A 23,728-nucleotide genomic window follows, 5' to 3' on the forward strand; every position below is an offset into this window, starting at 1 on the left:
AAGGGATCTTTAAGCTTTGGGCAACCATCAGATTGACAAATATGGAAAGACATTCCTGACATGAATATATTACTCTATGCAGCGTGCATGCAATATCCTGAAAAGCATCTATATCACATAAAAATCAGAGATGTGCAGTTAAGAAAAGTTAAAACAGTCAAAGAGAAGGACATACAGTAATAAAGAGGTCAAGACAATAATCAAATCATTTACGACATGAAAAACTATAAATTGAGGAAAGGGATTCATCTGAGAGTATTATAAATTTAAGAATAAAGATCTCTAGTTATGGTTTAGAGTAAATAAGAGTTCGGTGCTCAAAATGGAATCTTCAGGATCATAAGTCGGGTGATTTTGCCGAAATTATTTATACACTATAACAGTAAAAGAAATTAATTTGTGCAAACATCATAAGAATGGCCATATGTACAGAAATATTCACACAAAGGCAAGTCAAGCATAATCTCAAAAGTAAACATGCTGGAATCAAGACCTTGAAGAAAATGAAGTGAAATAAATTATATAATGTTCATGAATGACCAAAATAGGTCAATAGGACTACGGAAAACGTTTGACAACAGCCATGAGGAGTGCCTAGAGTCTCTTAAGTAGTCCTAAAATCTGAGGTTAAGGATAAGATATAAAATTGTCTCTCACCTTCCACTACAAGGTGAGAGCTTCGCAGATCCTTCTTTCTCCACACCTGGTTTCAGAATGTATCTTCCTGGAGCCTGGTAATTTGCAATCTAAAGCCAAAATAATAGTGTCAGAATGGGAAAATTTAAGATTAATGTGTTCAAGACACATCCTACGATTCTAGTCTATCAAAGTATGGCACATGACTTTCTTGCATCCAGAAACATGTACACCCAAAAGCACTGGATGGTACTCACAGTCTTAATCACTGGCTCAATCTTTTTTCCGACACCAATTGCTTTCTCAATAGCCTGTTGGCAAGTGACATTATTTATGAATTCATTCACAAAAATAATATATCTTTTCTGCTAATTTGTGCAAGGCAGATCTATCATCATACTTTCTCTACGAAACACTGAAAAATATGAAAAAGAATGCATTGTATATTTTCCAATGTTAGAAATCATTAAGAGAATTGTTTTTCTAATTAAACAGCAATTCATTACTGACATGAATATTTGGGAGGCCAAACAAAGTATGAACGAATAAAAACAAGAAAGGGAAAGCACAAAGCTTTTTGATAAAGTAACTTTTGGTTATTGGGTGCAAGATTTGCATTTTCTGACTTCTCTATCATGTCAAGATGTAAAGAAACTTTAGTCAGTGTACCTTGATTGTCATTCCCTTGGGGTTTTCTGTGAGTTGCGTAATTAATAGGCTGCGCAAGTCTGTTGGTGTGGACCCCACACTAGCTTTTTGAACCCTTCCTTCAGATACTGGTGTCAGAGCTGAAGTAGAGGTCCTTTCTTTTTGCTTTCCAACATCTGGCTTAGGGTGAGAAGTGACAACTTCGTCTGTGATGGCATGCCCCTTGGACAACTGCGTACCACTTGTCTGCCCAGTCGGAGGTGGAGCTATAGTTATTTGCTGCTCAGATGGAAATGCTACAGGTGAGGTTGCAGATTTACTGTTTGCTATTTTTGAACTGACTGCAGCTGTAAAAAATAGAAAGAAAATCAATACTACTTATTGAAGAGAATGAAAAAGCAAATCAACATATGCAAATTAAGTAATATCCTACATATGACTTGACTGACACCCAAGACATACCTATTTAAACCTAAGAACATCAAAATGATATTTTGCAAACCACCATTGAGGTTAGATAGTGCCTTCTTAGTTAACTTTTTAATTTTATGAATTTGCTTTTGTCCATAAATTATAATTCTTAGTTCAGATCTTGCATGCTTTTCTGCTTAAGATTATCAATGGAGCAGTTAAACGCTCACTTAATTTGCTCAATGAGATCTAAGAAATCATAAATATTTGATATATAAGATATGAATAATGGAGGTCGCCAGAACATTTGACTTCATTCCTAGTATAGAAATAAGAAGAAGAATAAAACCCATTGATTGGAAGATGTGGAGTATGTGGCGGACGGCTGAGAATAAGAGATGAGGTCATCCACAAGGTTGTGGCCAAGGGTGCTTTTCTGAAGTAGGTTGGGGTTTTCTCGGGGTAGTGTGGTGGAAAGGGTGGCAAGAATCCTTACTGATTACTCGGACAACATGCCCACATTTGGCAATCTGATTGAGAGATAATATAAGAACAATGATGAGGAGGGTAACAAAGTCGATAGCAGAAGTCTGGTCAGTTTTCGAAATTCATGCAGAAGATTCATGTGGAGAGGCTGTTCAAAAAACATGAAATAGATATGCAAAAGTTATGTTACAGGGTGATATTTATGGATCACAGTTACAGGAGTCTCACCAATCTTACCCTGAAAAAAAAATTAAGTGTCTAAGTGATGGGAGCTCAAAGAACCACGCAAACCATACCATTAATGTTAACAGTTAATCTCATCTACTCTATCAATATGGACGTGGGAATATGCTTATTGTACAAGGTAGTGGATTCACAAAGTCCAAACTTCCCTGGCTACAGAATGACTTCAAGGAGGATAGACAGGGTTTAATGTGCTTTAAACGTTTCTTTGTTGGAAAAATCATGTAGGCAAAGACAAAGAGGAGGCAGGAAGAGAGTGAAATAAGACGGGATTTTGTTGTGTTGAGAAATCGAGGGGAAGCTAGATGAAGTGATTTCTCTTACTTTGATAGCTGCTTGTGACGTATTTTTCTGAACTTGATTATCTTCTTCTTTCACTTTATTATAATTAGTGTTCTTATCATCAAACAGCTACCAAACAATAAAGAATAATGAGACGAGGACACAAGATATAGGCTATCAGCCAGGGCCAAAACCTCTCCTCTTGAGAGGAAAACCCACAAGAATTCTTCTCTTCTTATAGAACTTCAATTGACGAATTCCAAAACCTTTGACCCTTGACCAAGACCCCTCCAAGACCAAGTCAAAACCTCTCCTTGAAGAACTTGCTTCTCACGAAGTCAACCCAAGTCAAACTTGCCTCACTTCTCCAAATTTTGGCTCCTCTTCACAGTCTCGGACTCTGTCACAGCTCTGCAATTCTTGGCCTGCCTGTAATCTCTGTGGTTCCACACGTGTGGACAATTTAGGGCAGATTTGTGAGTCTCTTCTTCTTTGCTTGGGATAATCCTTCTTCCTTGACAAATTTGGCTTTGCAATGTGAACCTTTGATACCTTGTTTTGGCCTCCTGAAGTGACTGTACTTCGGCTCTGCTGCAACAAATTCTACCCTAGTCTCCTCTCACGTGTGAACAGATTTCACCCTAAAACAGTCCTCAAAGATTCGGTTTTCTTCTTTTGTTTCTCTCTCCTTCGTTGGTTGTACTTGTGCTTCTTTTGTGCTTTCAACAAACTTGCTTGATGCCCTTTACAAATGAGTTCGAGTCCTTTATATAGGCTTTTTGTCACAGTTTGTAGGCTGACTTGTTGCTTGCACGTTGACAATGTCTTGGAGGGTCTTTGACTCTAATTTTGACTCAAATAAAATTTTCTTTACAATATACAATATGCCCAAAAGGGTCTTCGATACATGACAATGATTCAATTGATTTGTAGATTCAATGACAAGCACTAGAAGCACTCAATGGGTGCTTGACCTATAAAAATGAATTTTCCTTGAGCATGAAGCCCATGCCTCGAGAATGAAAATAATAAATTTATTTTTCTCTTTACAACAAATACATAAAATCATGTTTACATGTGTCATTATGAAGACCGAACCTAGTTACACTTTTCAACACTCCCTCTTAACTAAAGAGGTATTCATAATCCATACAAGGTACTTCGACATTCTCAAACTGAAGAATTCTCATAAGAAGAGTTGCACCGGTAAGCCATCTCATAAGCTTTTATTTCAGCTTATATCAATGCTTTTCATCATACCAACCAACATTGTCACATAGAAAGGCCTTGACTAACAACTCTATCTCTCCACAAGATCAAAACACAATGTTGGAGAGACCAATGACTGATAGACACCATCATCATTGTCTCTCAAGGCACACACCCCACCCGGGTGTTCACAGGGTATGTCCTTTTAGGGCAATTCCTATTTTGGAATAACACATCCTCAAGGAATTTCCTCTTCGACTACTCTTACATATTGGATGCCCCACCACATCCTCAAAGAGTATTGGAATCAATCCCCAGATGCTTACCCAATCCTCCATTCTTCATTCACAAGAAGACAAGAATGATGTGTCTATCTCTCCCTCTCAACTAGGGAAGATATGCCCATATCAATGCTTTTCATCATACCAACCAACATTGTCACATAGCAAGGCCTTGACTAACAACTCTATCTCTCCACAAGATCAAAACACAATGTTGGAGAAACCAATGACTGATAGACACCATCATCATTGTCTCTCAAGGCACACACCCCACCCGGGTGTTCACAGGGTATGTCCTTTTAGGGCAATTCCTATTTTGGAATAACACATCCTCAAGGAATTTCCTCTTCGACTACTCTTACATATTGGATGCCCCACCACATCCTCAAAGAGTATTGGAATCAATCCCCAAATGCTTACCCAATCCTCCATTCTTCATTCACAAGAAGACAAGAATGATGTGTCTATCTCTCCCTCTCAACTAGGGAAGATATGCCCATTCCTATAAAAAGGAATATACCCAAGCTCCCTCTTAACTAGGGATTTGTTACCAACAACAATTATCTGCTCTTTCGTGGAGATCATGGTACTATCAACTACTTGTCGGCCTCCTCCTTTCGATGTCATGAATTTCATCTTCTTCATTATGGAGCCTTCATCTTCTAGATTTTCTTCATAGGGCATCAGCCATCCATCACTTTCCTTCAACAAACCATAGGGTTGAATCAATAGTCATGTCATCCTTTTTTCATCAGAAAGTGATCTTCTAGTCCACATCCGACTTTCCTTCACAAAACTACCTCTTCCAAGTCAAGTTTCTCTCAGGATCTTCCATCCATTCTCATGAGTACTAGTTGTAGGTGACATCTACAACTCTTTCAGTAGCCCTGTTTCAACCCAACCAGATGTTGTTCAAAAATCAAAAATAAACATCAAATCAAAGTTACCTTTTATGATGTCCTTTCATCATTGACATTTGCTTCATGTAACATCATCATCCTACACATTAGCAAACACATCTCCAAGACTTTCAATGTCAAGGGTCTCCTCCTTTACAGACTTTATCAAAGTCTTCATATCTTTTCTATGGAGATGTCACGGCTAATTCTTCTAGTTATCAGATGTTGATTACTTATCTTATGTGACAATGGTTGCATATTTCATGAACTCTTCTTTCTTTCTTCACATATAGCTTCCCAGGAACTTCTATTCATAGTTCCTTCATCATTGTCAACCACCTCATATTCCATATGAGGACATATTATGTTGATTTCATCTTATCAATATGTGAACGAGTTCAAGGCATATTATCTTCATGCCTTTATGCATCTTCTTAAAGGAAGAGATCCTTCTTCTTCGATCATGCTCATGAGATAGAGCATTCACTCACTGCAACCACATGATGACATGACTTTATCTATCTATCAAATATATACATACCTATTCCTTCATGTGGTCATCTAGACTTCCTTCGGCAGCTTCCTTTCCTTTGAAGACTAAAGTAATTCAACCAACTTGACATGTTGCACATCTTCATCATCATACCTTACCTATGGATCCCACACAAGGTGGACCGTAGACTGTTAGCAAGACACTTGCTTCTTCCAAGTAGAGGTGAACCTTCTAATGAAGATTCCAATGGAGGATCTTGATTATCCTCATCCTGCAAATGCTCCTTCCTAATGACTATGGTGTATGATGATTTCTTCATCTTCTATTATGCTAGATGACTTTCTTTCAACCATACATACTACTGCTATGGTTATCCTTGATTGATGCCATGAATTACTTACTTTCTATTATGACTACTGCTACAACCATGTAGACTTTCTACTCCAACTATGCTTCCATGTTTTTTATGATGAATGTGAAATTTTTATCTATTGCAGGTACTGTAAATTATTCTTCTAACTGAAAATTTAATTATGCAGTTTATTTGCTAAGGCAAACAATGAATAAATCACAACTGCAATTTTCACCATAAAAATACTGCGGAAAATAAAATACTGAAAACTGAGGAATTCTAGCACACACACAAGAATTTTGACACGGCTATTTTTTAAAAATTGTCCCCGAAAAATCCTAATGCGGGAAAACCAGTGCAGCAGATGAGGGTAGGGTTTTATTGCTCTGTTACACGGGAACCACTCCCAAGAGTTGGGAAACCCGTTCCAAAGGTTCCCGCGCTCCCGGAAGCTTTGGAACTGTATGGGAACGTTCCCTTTTCAGCGGGAGCTGCAATGGGAGCTTGGGAAAGTTCCGGGAGCTTTGAAGACTATTTTTTTGGAGTTCCGTAGTTCCCTGGGGTTGAGGAATACAAATTATGTATAGAAATATGCCGAACTACCCACAAAACATGAGCCTAAGTTGAAACCTTCACAAGAAGAAAGGGCAAAGACATCCTTAACACTGATATCCTTAATTGAGAAACTGTTGAAATCTCTTGATGGGTTAAGGAAGCATGTGGCACCTCGATGTAAGATGCTGATGAGTATTTCTTTTGTTGTTTATGTATATATATCGCAGAAGATTGTGTGTGCATATTGTATTTGGCAATCAATGCTTAAACATTAGAGTTGCTTTACTTTTTCTCTTAAAAATAACTAGAGAAACATATGTAAAAGTGTTCCTCTGTATTTTTAAGCTAGATTGTTTCAAAGACTCATCATGTGTCATAATGAACTTGACATTTTAATCTTTTATATATATATATATATATATATAAGGGAGAGACTCAGGGAGACAGACACCCAAATAATATATTTATATATAAGAGAGATTATATATTTAAATTGATTTTAATATTTGAATATTTTGATTCAATATTAATTTTGATTATTATATAAATATATAATTAAAAAAATATTTTTTATTTTTATATTTTTTATTTTTTTATTATATAATATTACCGCTCCCGATTAGTCATTTCCTGTAAATTTTGGGGAAACCTCTAGCCGTTCCCGAAACCCGTACCCAAGTTCCCAACGTTCCCACGTTCCAGAAACTCATGCAACATAGTTTTATTGTTATTCTTCAGCAACAATTCTGAGTACAATAATTTAGATGCTCAACTGGCAATCTAATCTAAGGAAAATACAAGCAAAATTATTGTCAGAATTTTCTCACCCCACAGCTAATTTCTGCGTCCGAAATTACCTCCCTAGCCTTTGGTCTGAGCCTCCTACGTCACCCTCTGCGCAGAGCTTACGCTGACCCTGTGAGAATTTCATCCTTCCTTCCTTGCCTCTTCCTGGAATTGAAAACCTTCCTCCCAGAATGTTGCTACCCTCCTCTTCCACCTGCTACTCACCCTTTGGCTCTATCTTCTCTACTGAGTTATTGCCAATGAGAAAATCAAACTGCCTAGGCAACTGAGTATCTGCACTGGTGTATTATGCATCACCACATCAATCTCCTCTTATAATCCATTGTTGGAGCACCAACGGCCAAGATTAAAGCTTAATCAATGGTTAGGATCATCTCTCGATCGATTTGTGTGAGTTTCTAGATGATTCTCACCTTATCTCATTTAACACTGATTAATTAACCATATTCCCTATGTTTAGACTTAGGAAATATTTTAAAAACGATTAATAATCTAGTTGAGACACTTCTAGGTGGAATTTCCAGATAGATTTCTAGGTTTTGGAAATCTCATGTATTCTAGCCTATCATCCAAATTTCATGGCTAGAACACATACGATGCTACAAAAACTAACACTCCCTCTTAGCGAGAAATGTGTTCTAGTGCTACACACCCTACCACAACACCTTGTCTCTGTATCATCTCTTGTCACGCTATTGATGTTAGGCCATATTGTCCACCAGCCACTACGCAACTCTAATATACGTTGCATCTATGTTGTTGTTGGCACTTCCATACTGCTGCCAACACTACAACTCCCTCTCATCTGTTGTTGTTGAAGCTGAGAATCATCCTAGGTAATCTGCCTCTGCTACTGAAACGAGTTCTCCACCATACCCATCTGTTCTCTAAAATAAACGAACTTAGCTCTTCTTAGAGCTTTCGTGAGTATATCTGCAACTTGCACTTCTGTGGGAACATACTGTAGTTAGACTGCTCCACGCTGTACACAATCTCTGATGAAATGACATCGAATATCTATGTGTTTTGACCTGTCATGAAACACTAGATTCTCATAGAGCTTTATGCAACTCTAATTATCACAGTAGACATTGGTCGCCTCCATCCTTTCCCTGAACAAACTCACTAGCAGCTTCCGAAGCCATATAGCTTCGCACATAGTTGTGCTCATTGCCATATACTCTGCCTCTGCTTCCTGCTACACCAAGAAACCATCCCCGATCCAACATTGAAGCAGTACCCAGAGGTACTTTTCCTGTCCACTGAGCTAACCGCCCAATCTGCATTTGTGAATTCACATAATCTGACATCACCTCCTCGAGTATATCTCAACCCATACTTGACTGTGCCACGCACATACCTCAGAATGTGCCTCGATGTTGCCCAACGTACCCTTTTATGTTCTACCATGAACAGGCTAAGGGTATTGATTGCGAAGCAAATATATGGCCTAGTACTGACTAGATACATGAGAGACCCAATACGTTGTCTATACAAGGTGGGGTTGACATCCTTGTCATCTGATGCATCTATCTTCTTCCACTTGGTGATCATGAGCATAGACATGGGTCTGCAATCCTACATTCTAAACCTCTTCAGAATATCTGTATCCTATCTTCCTTTCCCAAGGAAGATTTCCCCATCCTTCTGCCACACATCCAATCCTAGGAAACAGTAACCCCAAATCCTTCATGTCGAACTCTGCTACCAAATTCCTCTTGCAATCCTCTATGAGCCCTGATGATCCTATCAAAAAGAGATCATCTACATACAAAACTAGGATGAGTGGCTCGCCCTCTACCATCAAATAGTAAAGGTTGGGATCCGCATCACTCTTCACGAATCCCATATGCTGCAAGTAGTTGTTAATCCTACCATACCATGCCCTGGGAGTCTGCTTGAGTCCATATAGAGCTTTCTTCAGTCTACACACATGTGCGCCTCTCATGAGTCTTGAAGCCTTTTGTTTGTTCTATGTACACTTCCTCCTCTATCACCCCATTCTTGACATCCATCTGGTGAATATGCCATCCCATCTGAGTTGTTAGGGATATAATTGATAGGATAGAAGTGTATCTGGCAACTGGGGTGCAGGTCTCCTCATAATCTATCCCTCCTTTCTGTGCATACCCCTTTGCCACGAACCTAGCCTTGTATTTTTCCACATTGTCATCTGCAGCGTATTTGATCTTGTAGATCCATCTAGAACCTACAATTGATCTATCTTGAGGACTTGGCACTACTTTCCAAACATCATTTGTCATGATAGAGCTATACTCTTCTACCATGGCGTCCACCCATACTTGATGTTGTGTGGCCTCTTGAAAGCTAGAAGGTTTTGCAACGTGAGCCACCAATGCTTGGTACCTGTCAAGTTTCCTACGTTGTATTTTTTTCGTCCTAAGAGTTCCAATAAACTCCTTTGCATCTCTCAATGTCTGAAAAACCTCTCTGTTGGCTCGACCACTAGTCGTGGGCACTAGGCAGTTCAGCCAGCTCCTCCTCATCTTGCCGTTGTTGCTCCAACTATTGAGAACTCTTCGGATTTCTTGCACTTGAGGAAACACTGGTACTGGTCACAGTACTCAAACCTTGTGATTGTCCTTCTGCCTGTCCCACTGGCTACCCCTGCTGCTGGACCAAAGGAGCTTCTGCTGACTGATTATGATCACCTGCAGGGATCTCACGAGATCTCCTAAAAGCTTGGTCCTCCATGAACTTCACGTCTCACCTTACTACAATCTTCCTATTGCTAGGAATGTAGATCCTACATGCCTTTGAGGTTTCGTTGTACCCAACAAAGAACCCCTTCTCTACAGTTTGATCCAATTTGGTATGTTTCTCATTTCGAACATGGCAATAAGCAACGCTGCCAAAAATTCTGAAGTGACTAACTTCTGGCTTCTTCCCTATGAAGACTCCTTCTGGTGTTTTCTTCCCCAATGCTCTATGAGGAGTCATGTTCTGAATATATATTGTCGTGTTACATGCCTCTGCCATAGAAATCTAGGTAAATCCTGGTCATATAACATAGCCTTTGCAACTCCAACAATGGTTCTATTTTTTCGCTCAGCTACGCCATTTTGTTGTGGGATATATGGAGTTGTCCATTCTCTCTTAATGCCTTCCTTCGCACAGAAATTTGTGAAGTCTTTATCAATATATTCTCCACCATTATCTGAGCGAAATGCCTTGATCTTCTTCCCTGCCGCATTCTCCACGAGATCTTTAAACTCTCTGAAACGATCGAAGACCTCATCTTTGGTCTTCAAGAAGTAGATCCAGGTTTTCCTAGAATGGTCATCAATGAAGGTTACGAAATATTCGTCACCACTATGAGCTCTAGGGGATATCGAGTCGCAAATATCTGAATGTATGAGTCCTAACACGCCATCAGCTATGTTGTCACTTCTTGGAAATGTTACCTTAGCATACTTCCCAAGTATGCATCCTTTGCACACATCATCGTGTTCTGTGCCAAATTTTGGAATCCTTGTTATTGTTTCTTTGAGCATCTTGAGTGCTCCATGGTGTAGATGTCCCATTCTCCTATGCCATAACTCATTCAGCTCCTTCCTACTGCTACTGTCACTGCCTATTAGTGCCATTGGAGAGTCAATCTGTAACGATACACTCTGTTACTTCGAACTCCAATTTGTCTTACCTTTTTCCAGCTTGGGTGTTTGACATACAATTTCTTCCCTACGAAGTGAATATCATACCCCTTATCCTGTAACTAGGATACTGAAATTGGGTTCATACCCAACCCTGGCACATGCAATACATCTATAGCATTGGTGATTGCTCCTGACTCCCTCTGAAAATCTATGGTACCTCTCCCTACGGGAGTACATTTCGTCTTGTTTCCCATAGTAATCTGGAAGTCCATCTACTCCTCCTCGTAGCTAGAGAAATATTCTCTAACCCTTGTCATGTGAGTTGATGTTCCACTGTCTATATACCAGACACCCTGTGAAGTTGATCCTGATAAGCAAGCAAATTCGTCCTGCAACCTAAAAGACAAATCTGAAGTCTCCTGAATGTCACTTTTGTCCATGGTTACGCTGAAGAATTTATAGTGCGTTTTTCTTCTTTCACCCAACACTGGTTATGCACTAGCAATCTGCTGCAAAATCTTATGTGTCTCACTTAGAGATCTGCCCAACGAAATCACTGAGCTAATCCCTCTACCTCTAGAATCACTCAAACTGGAAGAATCAAATTTTTCTACCCCTTTCTCAGAAAAATCAAACTTCCTCAAGCAACTCAGCGTCCTGGCAAAAACACTGTGTTGCCCTTGTGAATTTCATCCTACTGCCCTTACTGAGCAGCAAAATTCCTTTCCTTCGTTTCTAAGCTCTCCAACTAATCAATTGTGCTCTGATACCATGTGAAATTTTTATCTATTGCAGTAAATGGAAATTATTCTTCTAACTGAAAATTTAATTATGCAATTTATTTACTATAGCAAACAACGAATAAAATCACAACTGCAATTTTCACCATAAAAAAACTGAAAACAAAGGAATTATAGCGCACACAAGAATTTTGACACAGTTATTTTTGGACAATTGTCCCCGGAAAAACCCAATGCGAGAAAATTGGTGCAGTAGATGAGGGTTTTATTATTATTCTTCAGCAGCAATTATGAGTAAAATAATTTAGATGCTCAACTGGAAATCTAATCTGAGGAATATACTAGCAAAATTATTGTGAGAATTTTCTCACCCCACAGCTAATTTTTGCGTCCGAAATTACCTCCCTAGCCTCCTATGTCACTGACCCTGTGAGAATTTTGACCTTCCTTCCTGGAACTGGAAACCTTCCTCTCAAAATGTTGCTACCCTCCTCTTCCACTTGCTACTCACCCTCTAGCTCTATCTTCTTTGTTGAGTTATTGCCACTGAGAAAATCGAACTGCCTGGGCAACTAAGTATCTACACTAGTGTATTCTCCATCACCACATCGATCTCCTCTTATAATCCATTGTTGGAGCACCAACAGCCAAGATTAAAACTTAATCAATGGCTAGGGTCATCTTTGGATTCATTCATGTGAGTTTCTAGATGATTCTCACCTTATCTCAATTAATAATTTAATATTGATTAATTAACCATATTCCGTAAGTTTAGACTTAGGAAATATTTAAAAAATCGTTAATAATCTAATTGAGACACTTCTAGGAAATCTCATGTATTCTAGCCTCTCCACCAAATTTCGTGGCTAGAACACATACGATGCTACAAAAACTAACAATGAAGTCATCTCTATTTTAGTTCTAATGCATCCTATCATCCTTGTGGAGTTTCCTATCATGATAGCTATCTTTTACAAAAACTGAAAAGAACTAAGTGTAGGAGATTATTTCAGTGATAGTAGAGATCTTTCACTTCCTCCTTCTTGGATTTCCTCTTTTCAGGGTCTTCCACTTCTTCATGACATGGGCTTCATTCCTTTCTTTCCTTTTCTTGTTGTCCTTCTTGAGTTTAATCCAATATCTCTTGAAATGTCCATAATTCCTAACAGCGATAACATTGGATCTTTGACATATCGATCTTCAACTTTTTCTGAGGACCAAACTTTCCAAACTTTCCTTTTCTCCAAGCCATGGCAAAAAATTCTTGAACCTCTTCATTTGATCCTACATCGCTTTTTGCCTTCGACCTGGTTTCTTCAATCTTACATAATGACCAGAGTTCACCAAATGGGGTGGCTTCCTTCTTTCCATAGATGCTTGATACAAAGTTGCCCCATTCATCAGGTAGTGCATTGAGCACCAAGGTGGTCATTTCTTTGTCGGACATTATTTCCCCTAACTCTTGCAGTTGGTCACTTATTTGTGACACCTTCACAAGATATGAGACTATCCCTTCTTCCTTTGATACCTTCATCTTGTATAGCTTAGTTCTCAAAGATATAGCTTCTCTTGCAGTGCTTATGGAGAACAATTCTACCAACTTATCATAGATTTCTTTTGAATTCTCCAACTTTGCTACATAAGGTATGAGAGAATGCTTGATTGGTTCTATAAGGATTCGTTGAGCACTTATTTCCCCTTTCATATATTTTGATAAAGCTTGAGCTTCTTCTTGTGGTGGTTTGATGGTTGAACCCTTAACATGTCCAATGACTTCATTTTCTATATCAAATCTATGCTCTTCTTCCATGCAAGGAAATTTGATGACCCAACCAGTTTGTTGCTCTCCTTACAGAATGAAGTCATTTTTGTAGTAGATTCAGACATAGATATAAAGGTACTTGCTTGTCAAGTGAAGATGCTTCTTTGATGATGATTTTTTCAACTTGATGCTTTTCTTGATTTTGGTGATAGATGATGATGATGATAGTTTCTTTGAAGATGACAATACTTCTTCTATTGATGTCTTTCTTCAAATATGCTTGAGATGTGATCCTTGATTCAAACAGAGGGGGAACACCTTGATTCCTTTGACGATGATAGCAAAGCTTCCTCTTGCTTCCTTGGATGACAATGTATAATGCAGTGGCTTCAAGAGGCCTCAAATGTGTTGTCCTTATTTCTTTGAGTGGAGGTAGGGTCCTTGAGGTCTTCTTTTCCTTTTGATGATGATTGTGAGCTTCCCAGGAATGCTTCAAGTGTGGAAGCCTTCTTTGAATGAGCTAGGGTTTTTAGGCCTTCTCTGATACTCTTTAATTCCTTTCTTCAAGATGATGTGAAGACTAGTCCTTCTTAATGGTTTGATGTCCTCTTTGATGTCTTGACTTTCTTGATATTTCTTTTGTGATTCTTCTTCAAGCTTCTTTTCCTTGTTTTGTCACCTTAGCTCAGATACCATATTGAGAAATCAAGGGGCAGCTAGATGAGGTGATTTCTCTTACTTTAATAACTGCTTGTGATGTATTTTTACTTAACTTGATTATCTTCTTCTTTCACTTGATTATAGTTAGTGTTCTTATCATCAAACAACTACCAAACAATAAGGAATAATGAGACAAGAGGACAAAAGATATAGGCTATTAGCCAGGGCCAAAACCTCTCCTCTTGAGATGAAACCCCACAAGAATTATTCTCTTCTTATAGAACTTCAAATGACGAATTCCAAAACCTTTGACCCTTGACCAAGACCACTCCAAGACCAAGTCAAAACTCCTTCTTGAAGAACTTGCTTCTCACGAAGTCAAACTTGCCTCACTTCATATTTTGGCTCCTCTTCAAAATATTGGACTCTATAACAGGTTTGCAATGCTCAGCCTGCCTGTAATTTCTGCAGTTCCACACGTGTGGACAATTTAGGGCAGATTTGTGAGTCTCTCCTTCTTCGCATGGGATAATCCTTCTTCCTTGACAAATTCAACTTTGCAATTTGAACCTTTGATACCTTGTTTCGGCCTCCTGAAGTGATTGTACTTTGGCTCTGCTGCAACAAATTATGCCCTAGTATCCTCACACGTGTGAACAAATTTAGCCCTAAAACAATCCTCAAAAATTCAGTCTTCTTCTTTTCTTTCTCTCTCCTTCATTGGATGTACTTGTGCTTCTTTTGTGCTTTCAATGAACTTGTTTGATGCCCTTTATAAATGAGGTAGAGTCCTTTATATAGGTTTCTAGTCACAGCTTATAGGCTGACTTGTCGCTTGCACATTGACAAGGTCTTGGAGGGTCTTTGACTCTAATTTTGACTCAAATAAAATTCTTTATAATATAGAATATGCCCAAAAGGGACTTCCATACATGACAATGACTCAATTGACTTGTAGACTCAATGGCAAGCCCTAGAAGCACTCAATGGGTGCTTGAACTATAAAAATAAATTTTCCTTGAGCATGAAACCCATGCCTCGAGAATGACAATAATAAATTTATTTTTCTTTTTACAAAAAATACATAAAATCATGTTTACATGTGTCGTTATGAAGACTGAATCTAGTTACACTTTTCAACATGTTGGTAGTTGGAAAGGATATTGATTTGAAGCACATCATGGATATGGAGGTCGGCTCTCTTGTGGAGAAGTTCATGGCTCAATGCACCTCCATCGAGTCTTTGGGCTCCTAGCTTAATGAGCATATGTCACATGTTCTAGGATATGCCCCTATCTTTCATATATTGGTTAGAGGGCAGCTCAGATTTATTTTATGTGACTAGAAGGATTCAAAAACTAGTCATTGGACAAGGGTCTCAAATCAATGGTAAGTTCTTGAGTTTTCTTCATTCAGCATCATGATTTGTCTTCATTTTTATTGAGTTTTCTTCATTCATGTGGAATTTTGTAGTTGTGGAAGGTCTTCTAACTTGGTGTCTTACCTAGGAAGACCTTGTTTTGCCTCTTTAGGAGCTTACATGTGAATGCGAGGTATGCATGAGGGTTGCACGCAACAGGCAAGGTATGCATGGAGGTTGTGTGAAACATGAGACATGTATAACATGCAAGCTATTTATAATTTCTTTCTCATCTTTAGGAAAAGGAGGCCTAAGAAAAGTAAGTTACTTAATTTAAAGTGACTTATCTTTAGTAACTCGACGATATAATCTCAGCGATCAATCTAGGCTTTAAAGTTATAAATTGGACCTAAGGGAAGAGAGCGTGATTTTCCAAGTGAGAAGGCTCAACTTGACCAAGGAGATTCAAGAGGAGGAAATCTAGAGGTCGAATTTGTTGAAATATGTAACTAGGTTCAGTCTTCATAATGACATATGTAATCATGATTTTATGTATTTAATGTAATGAGAAAAATAAATTTGTTATTTTTTTCTTAAGGCATGATTTTCATGCTCAAGAGGAATTTATTTTTATAAGTCAAGCTCCCATTGAGAACTTCTAGGGCTTATGAGTCATTGTCATGTATGAAAGACCCATTTGGGCATGTTACATATTGTAAAAAGAATTTATTTGAGTCAAAGTCAAGTCAAAGAACCCTCCAAGACCAAGTCATGATGCAATATTCAAGTCAGCCTACACTCAAGAACAAGTCGGCCTAAAAGGAGCAATTCGACCCAATGAGAAGCCTATATAAAGGAGACATCGAATTCACTTGAAATACACACAACACTCACACTCAAGTTCGATCAAAAGGAAGAAAAGGAGTGTGAAAAAGAAGAGGACGAAGGAAGAAGAAGAAGTCAAGTTTATGGGGTTGTTCTTGGGCTAATTCTCTCCACACGTGAGAAGGAATTAGGGTTCGTGTTGTTACAATAAAGCAGAGTTGCAAAAGTGAAGTTAGGTCATCAAGAAGAGTTATTTTGGAAGTCGAATTCTCTAGGAGAGAGAATCTACCCAAGCGAAGGAGAAAGGAACAAGTTCACACCATCATTTCTCACACATGTTAGGGTTAGGGTTTCTGGAGAAGAAGTTGTTGGGCAGGGCAACGTTGCAGAAGAAGTTGTTGGGAAAGTCGAAGTTGCAAAAGATGTTGTTGGGCAGTTGCAGAAGAAGTTGTCAGGCAGGTCAAAGTTGCAGAAGAAGTTGTCGGAAGTCAGAAGTTGAAGAAGTTGCTAAAAGCAAGGTTTGACTTGGTCTTGGAGGTTCTTGGTCAAGGGTCAAAGGTCTTGGAATTTGTCAATTGAAGGTCTATACGAAGAGAAAGAATAGTGGTGGGTTTTGCTCTCAAGTTGGAGAGGTTTTGGCCCTGGTTGATCGCCTACATCTTGTGTCCTATTGCCTTATTGTTCTTTATGGTTTGGTGGTTGTTTGATGAAAAGAATACTAATAATAATCAAGTGAAAGAAGAAGCTAATCAAGAAAAGTAAAAATACACCACAAACAGTTATCAAAGAAAGAGAAATCATCCTATGTTGTTGCCCCCCAGATTTCTCAACATGGTATTAGAGCTAAGGTGACAAGTCAAGGAAGGGTAGCTTAAAGAAGGACACTCAAGGACCGAAGCACTAGAGGATCATCAACAGCATCATTCATCAAGAAGGACCAGTCATCTCAAAAGGACAAAGGATTACGTCATCATCTTGAAAGAAGCCACTAAAAGAGAGCTCAAAAACCCTAAAAGGATTCTCCACTTAAAAGTTAAAGCATTCTTGGGAACCTCGCAAAAACATCACCTCGAAGAAGGAGACCTCAAAAGACCCTACCTCTACTCAAACAAAGAACTACAAATTGGAGCATCTTTAAGAAAAAGCAAGGAGAAGGCATTGTCATCATCATCAAGGAATCAAGGTGATCTCCCTCTCTTTGAAGGATCACTTTTAAAGGAAGACATTTTCTATCAATATCATCATAAAAAATCAAGAAGCCAACGGGTTGAAGATATTGTCATCAAGGATTATCTTCTCAAGTAAGTATCTTTATGTCCACATATGAATCTATCAAAATGTATTTTTGCAAGGAAAGCAACAAGTTGGTTGGGGCATCAAACTTTCTTGCATGGAAGAAGAGGACAGATTTGATCCTCATAGAAAATGAAGTTGTGGAACATGTTAAGGGCTTAATCACTAAACGTCCAAAGGAAGAAGCTCAAGCTTTTGCAAAGTACATGAAAGGGGAAGTAAGGACTCAAAGGATTCTCATAGAATCCATCAAAGATCCCCTCATTCCCTATGTATCAAAGTTGGAAACATCAAAAGAAATATATGACAAACTTGTAGAATTGTTCTCCGTAAGCACTGCAGGAGAAGTGATCTCATTAAGACAAGAACTCTACAAGATGAAGATATCAAAAGAAGAAGGAATAGCCTCATACTTTATGAGGGTGTCAGAAATTAGAGACCAACTACAAGAGTTGGGAGAAATGATGTATGATAAGAAAATTACCACCATAGTGCTAAATGCACTACAAGAGGATTGGGGCAACTTTACTTCAAACATCTATGGAAAGAAGGAAGAAACCCCATTCAATGAAGGGTCACCATGCAAAATTGAAGAAACAAGGTTGAAGGCAAAAAGTGATGTAGGATCAAACAAGCAAACACAAGCATTTGCTGCCATGGCAAAGAGAAAAGGAAAGTTTGCGAAGTTTGATCCTCAGAAAAGGAAGAAGAATATGGCAAAGGTTCAATGCTATGGATGTCAAGAATATGGGCACTACAAGAGAGATTGTCCCAAACTCAAGAAGGACAACAACAAAAGAGGAAGGGAAGAAGCCCATATCACTAAAGAAGTGGAAGAAGTTGAAAAGAAGAAATCAAAGGACGAGGAAGTAAAAATTCTCTACTATGATTGAGATAATCTTCTTCACCTGGTTCTTTTCAGTTTTTGTAAAATATAGCTATCATGGTAGGAAAGTTTAGAAGCATGATAGGATGCATCATTTTAGGAGATGGCATCAAAATAACATACAAATGAAGCAAGAGCTCATGAAATCATCAAAGAAGCTTGAAAGATAGCTGAAGTAGAATTCTATGGCAGTCACCATTAGAAGGAAGGACGTCTTGGAAACCTCATTAAAAGCATAAGTAGTACTTATGGGCAGAAGAAAGCCATCTAGTATAGAATTCATCATACATCATGGGAAAGGAGCATTTGCAGGATGAGAATAATCAAGATTCTCATATCACTAAAGAAGTGGAAGAAGTTGAAAAGAAGAAATCAAAGGACGAGGAAGTAAAAATTCTCTACTATGATTGAGATAATCTTCTTCACCTGGTTCTTTTCAGTTTTTGTAAAATATAGCTATCATGGTAGGAAAGTTTAGAAGCATGATAGGATGCATCATTTTAGGAGATGGCATCAAAATAACATACAAATGAAGCAAGAGCTCATGAAATCATCAAAGAAGCTTGAAAGATAGCTGAAGTAGAATTCTATGGCAGTCACCATTAGAAGGAAGGACGTCTTGGAAACCTCATTAAAAGCATAAGTAGTACTTATGGGCAGAAGAAAGCCATCTAGTATAGAATTCATCATACATCATGGGAAAGGAGCATTTGCAGGATGAGAATAATCAAGATTCTCCATTGGAATCTTTATTAGAAGGTTCATCTCTTGGAAGAAGCAAGTGTCTCACTAAGAACTCCACCTTGGATGGGATTCATTGTTTGGAAGAATAATGATATGATGAAAAAGGAACGCAACATGTCGAGATGATTGAAGTACTTTCAATCTAGGGAAAGAAGCTGCTAAAGAAAGTCTATATGACCAAAAGAAGAAAAGAGGTATGTAGCATATGTTTAATAAATTAGGTGATGTCATCATATACTTAGAGATAGCATGGATAAATAATGTACCTCATGAGTATAATCAAAGAAAAGGGATCTCTTTTATTGGAAGGATGCATGAAGGCATGGTTCACATATTGACTAGATGAAATCAACATAATATGTCCTCATATGGAATATGAGGTGGTTAACAAAGATGAAAGTACTACGGATGAAAGTTCCTGGAGAGCAATATGTGAAGGAAGAAAGAACAGATCACGAAAGGTGGAATTATGGAAAAATGAAATCAACATCCGATAACTAGAAGAATTTACCATGATATCTCCATGGGAAAGATATGAAGACCTTGGTAAAGTCTGAAAAGAAAGAAGACCCTTGACATTGAATATCTTGGAGATGTGTCAATATGTGTACAGGTTGTTGATATTGCAACAAGAAAATGTCATGATGAAGGGCCATCACAAAATGTAATTTTGATCTGATGTTCATTTTGAACAATATCAGGATGGGTTAATACAGGACTACCGAAATAGAATTGTGGATGTCATCTACAAATAAGTATTCATGTGGAGGGAAGGCAGATCCTGAAGGATATTTGATGTGTAAAAGGTAGTTGTATGAAGGAAAGCCAAATATAGCAGATCACTTTCCGATGAAAGGAAGGATGACATGACTAACATGGTTCATGAAGGAAGTGATGGATGGTCGATGCCACAAGACGAAGAAGAAGAAATTCATGACATCAAATGAAAAGCTCTACAAGCAGCTGAAGGTCCCATGATCTCCACCAAAGAAGAGATAGCTAATGCTGGAAATAGGTCACTAAGTTAAGAGGAAGCCTGGAAGCAAGTTTCTAGTGAAGAAGAAACTTGGAAAGTAAGTCCCTAGCAAAGTGGGAGCTTGGGTACATTCCTTTTATAGGAATGGGTACATTTTGTCATAGGAATGGGTATATCCTCCCTAGTTGAGAGGGAGATATAGGCACATCATTCCTGTCTTCACTTGGGAAGAAAGAATGGAGGATTGGGTAAGCATCTGACAACCGATACTCTTTGAGGATGTGGTAGGGCATCCAAGATAAGAGTAGTCGTAGAGGACAAATATTTTATGGGGACCAATCCGACTCTTCTTATGAGAATTTTTCAAATTGAAAATGTCCATGTACCTTGTATGGATTATGAATACCTCCCTAGTTAAAAGGGAGTGTTGAAATATGTAACTAGGTTTGGTCTTCATAATGACATGTAATCATGATTTTATGTATTTAATGTAATGAGAAAAACAAATTTGTTATTGCTTTCTTAAGGCATGGGTTTAATGCTCGAGGATTTTATTTTTATAAGTCAATCTCCCATTGAGAGCTTCTAGGGCTTATGAGTCATTATCATGTATGAAAGACCCATCTGGGCATGTTACATATTGTAAAAAGAATTTATTTGAGTCAAAGTCAAGTCAAAGAACCCTCCAAGACCAAGTCATGAAGCAATATTCAAGTCGGCCTACACTCAAGAACAAGTTGGCCTAAAAGGAGCAATTCAACCCAATGAGATGCCTATATAAAGGAGACATCGGCGTCACTTGAAAGACACACAACACTCACACTCAAGTTCAATCACAAGAAATAAATGAGTGCGAAAAATAAGAGGATTAAGGAAGAAGAAGAAGTTGAGTTTCTGGGGTTGTTCTTGGGCTAATTCTCTCCACACATGTGAAGGAATTAGGGTTCATGCTATTGCAGTAAATCCAAGTTGCAAAAGTGAAGTTAGGTGATCAAGAAGAGTTATTTTGGAAATTGAATTCTCTAGGAAAGAGAATCTACCCAAGCGAAAGAGAAAGGAACGTGATCACACCATCATTTCACACACATGCTAGGGTTAGGGTTTCTACAAAAGAAGTTGTTGGGCAAGTCGAAGTTGTAGAAGAAGTTGATGGGCAAGTCGAAGTTGCAGAACAAGTTGTTGGGCAGGTCGAGTTGCAGAACAAGCTGTTGGGCAAGTCGAAGTTGCAGAAGATGTTGTTGGGCAAGTTGAAGTTGCAGAAGTTGCTAAAAGGAAGGTTTGACTTGGTCTTGGATGTTATTGGTCAAGGACCAAAGATCTTGGAATTTGTTAATTGAAGGTCTATAAGAAGAGAAAGAATTCTGGTGGGTTTTCCTCTCAAGTTGGAGAGGTTTTGGCCCTCGTTGATCGCCTACATCTTGTGTCCTATTGTCTTATTGTTCTTTATGGTTCGGTAGTTGTTTAACAAAAAGAATACTAAAAATAATCAAGTGAAAGAAGAAGATAATCAAGAAAAGTAAAAATACACCACAAACAATTATCAAAGAAGAGAAATCATCCTATGTTGTTGCCCCCAAGATTTCTCAACAGAACTGGAGGAGGAAGGAGGCCACGCAACTGGAGGAGGAAGGAGGCCACGCAGCAAGGAATCAAGCCACAGCCTACACGTGCAAGTGAGGAAGAGCGTAGACAGTCCATATGTGCGACAGGACAACCACAGCTCACTTGTCACGTCAAGGAGGACCGTATAGGCCGATATCTTGATTAGGTAGGCCGAGTTTTGTTGAGGTTGAATTACACAAGGAGCGAGGGGCTTTCTTAGGCCAAATTTCTCAGTAAGAGGTCGAGGCATAGGTCTTCTCATCAGCTATAATTTCTTGTGTACTTCTCTATGGGTCTGACCTATATTTTCCAAGTTAATAATTTTCAGTTGTGAAGCACGGGTTCGTGAACCCGAGGGGGGGTTTGAAAACCCGTTCGAGTTCTCGTCCCCACGAACAAGGTGTTGGAGCTGGTACTTCCCAGAAGCACCCATACGAACCGGGTTCTTCCCATAAGAACCTGGTACTCAATAACTACGACCTAGGATCGTTTGCTTAAATGGGTTCGCTAAACCTCGAAAATGGGTGCATGAACACTATAAATGGGTGTGTGACAGGTTCTTATGCGGCATCGGGCAACAACAAAAATTCCTTAGTAAAACATTTCAAATTTAAAGTTCTGAGGTCTTAAAGTCCCATCATTTCGAAAGAAGTACAAGTTTTTTTAAGTTCTTTGCCATGAATTTTATCAAAATTCCTATGTTAGTAAAACATTTCAAATCTAAAATTCTAAGGTCTTTAATTCCCATCATTTCAAAAGTATAATTTTTTTAAATTTCTTTGCCATGAATTAGTTCCTAGATTTTATTTCTTAATGATATAATCACTAATTAGTAATGCATGCCTCTAACTGAAATACAACATCCTTTTACAGAAATACCATTAAGTAAAAGTCATCATAAGAAGGATATATGCATTTAATAAAGCGTAGAAATACCATTAAGTACAATTCATCTGAAGGATATATGCACTTAAAAAAATATGTTTTGCTATCTTAAGCATTCGCTAATTTCCTTGTTTTTCTTCCACTTTGATAAATTTCTCCACAATATCAATACCCATATAATATAAATGTTTGATAAATTTCTCCACAATGTCAATACCCATGTAATATAAATGTTTCATAATGATATATAAATGTTGGACTAAGCTAGAAACCTCCCTGCAAGACTCGACCTTTTGCTCCCTATTCCCTTGTGCAGCCTCTCCACTTATCTCGCTAAAAATCTCCTATTTCCAGGCACTGAGCAAACCCCTATTATTTAGGAATTCTTCCTAAATCCTAGCGCACTTCTGCAAGGAAATTATCTGCCTCAAATTTGTGTCTAGTATGCTCCTAGATACTCTCTTCCCACAACAAAGCTCTCAAACACACTGAGCCTCCAACTCCTGCGCATGAGTCAACTGCCCCATCACTCATCCTGGTTTCTAGGTATTCACGCATGCTAAAGGAAGATTGTTTGTGGTCATCTTGACCAAGGCAGGAGCCAAGAATACCTTCACTACCTACTTTTCAACACTTTCTCTTAGCAAGGAAGGTGCTTCTAGAAGAACCTTGTCCATCTAGATCTGTCTCCAACACTTCCACATTCTTCACTACTGCAACTGCTCCCTCTGAACTAGAAGACTTCCCTGCTTTCTTCTGTGGAACCTGATATGAAGACCTATTCTTTCTCGCCATGCTCTACAAGTCTATCACTTTAGTCATAGACTCATAAGTGCCATGTACCCCATGTACCTCTGTGGCTACTTTCTCTAGTTGAAGGTGAAACTGGAATATCCAACTCCATCTTGATCTCCCGTAAACAAATCCTCTACCCATTTGGCTCGAACTCTTCCTATACTAGGAGTCATTGATTGAGTGGCTACCTCCACTCGCCATGGGCTCTGCTCCTCATCATCTTGCTAGTTGGCCCAACAGCCAACTAGCTAAGACTCAAACTAAGATATTGGTCGATGCTC

General features: G+C 38.6%; 1 protein-coding gene across 2 annotated transcripts in view; it reads right to left on the minus strand.

The window, feature by feature from the left end:
- The window catches only part of LOC149222315 (dentin sialophosphoprotein-like protein), a 119,126-nt gene that overhangs the window by 10,698 nt on the left and 84,700 nt on the right, over positions 1 to 23,728 (minus strand). For both annotated transcript variants that reach the window (XM_089385360.1, XM_089385359.1), the window contains exons 5-7: positions 1,306 to 1,631; positions 894 to 947; positions 658 to 746 (exon numbers count right to left, since the gene is read on the minus strand). In XM_089385360.1, the coding sequence (XP_089241486.1) occupies positions 658 to 746; positions 894 to 947; positions 1,306 to 1,631 (469 nt within the window). The remainder of the gene's footprint in view (positions 1 to 657; positions 747 to 893; positions 948 to 1,305; positions 1,632 to 23,728) is intronic.

This window comes from Pinus tabuliformis, chromosome Q, assembly GCF_031772625.1.
Source record: "Pinus tabuliformis cultivar Carrire ecotype Pingquan chromosome Q, CPIR1, whole genome shotgun sequence".
NCBI classification, from domain to species: domain Eukaryota; kingdom Viridiplantae; phylum Streptophyta; class Pinopsida; order Pinales; family Pinaceae; genus Pinus; species Pinus tabuliformis.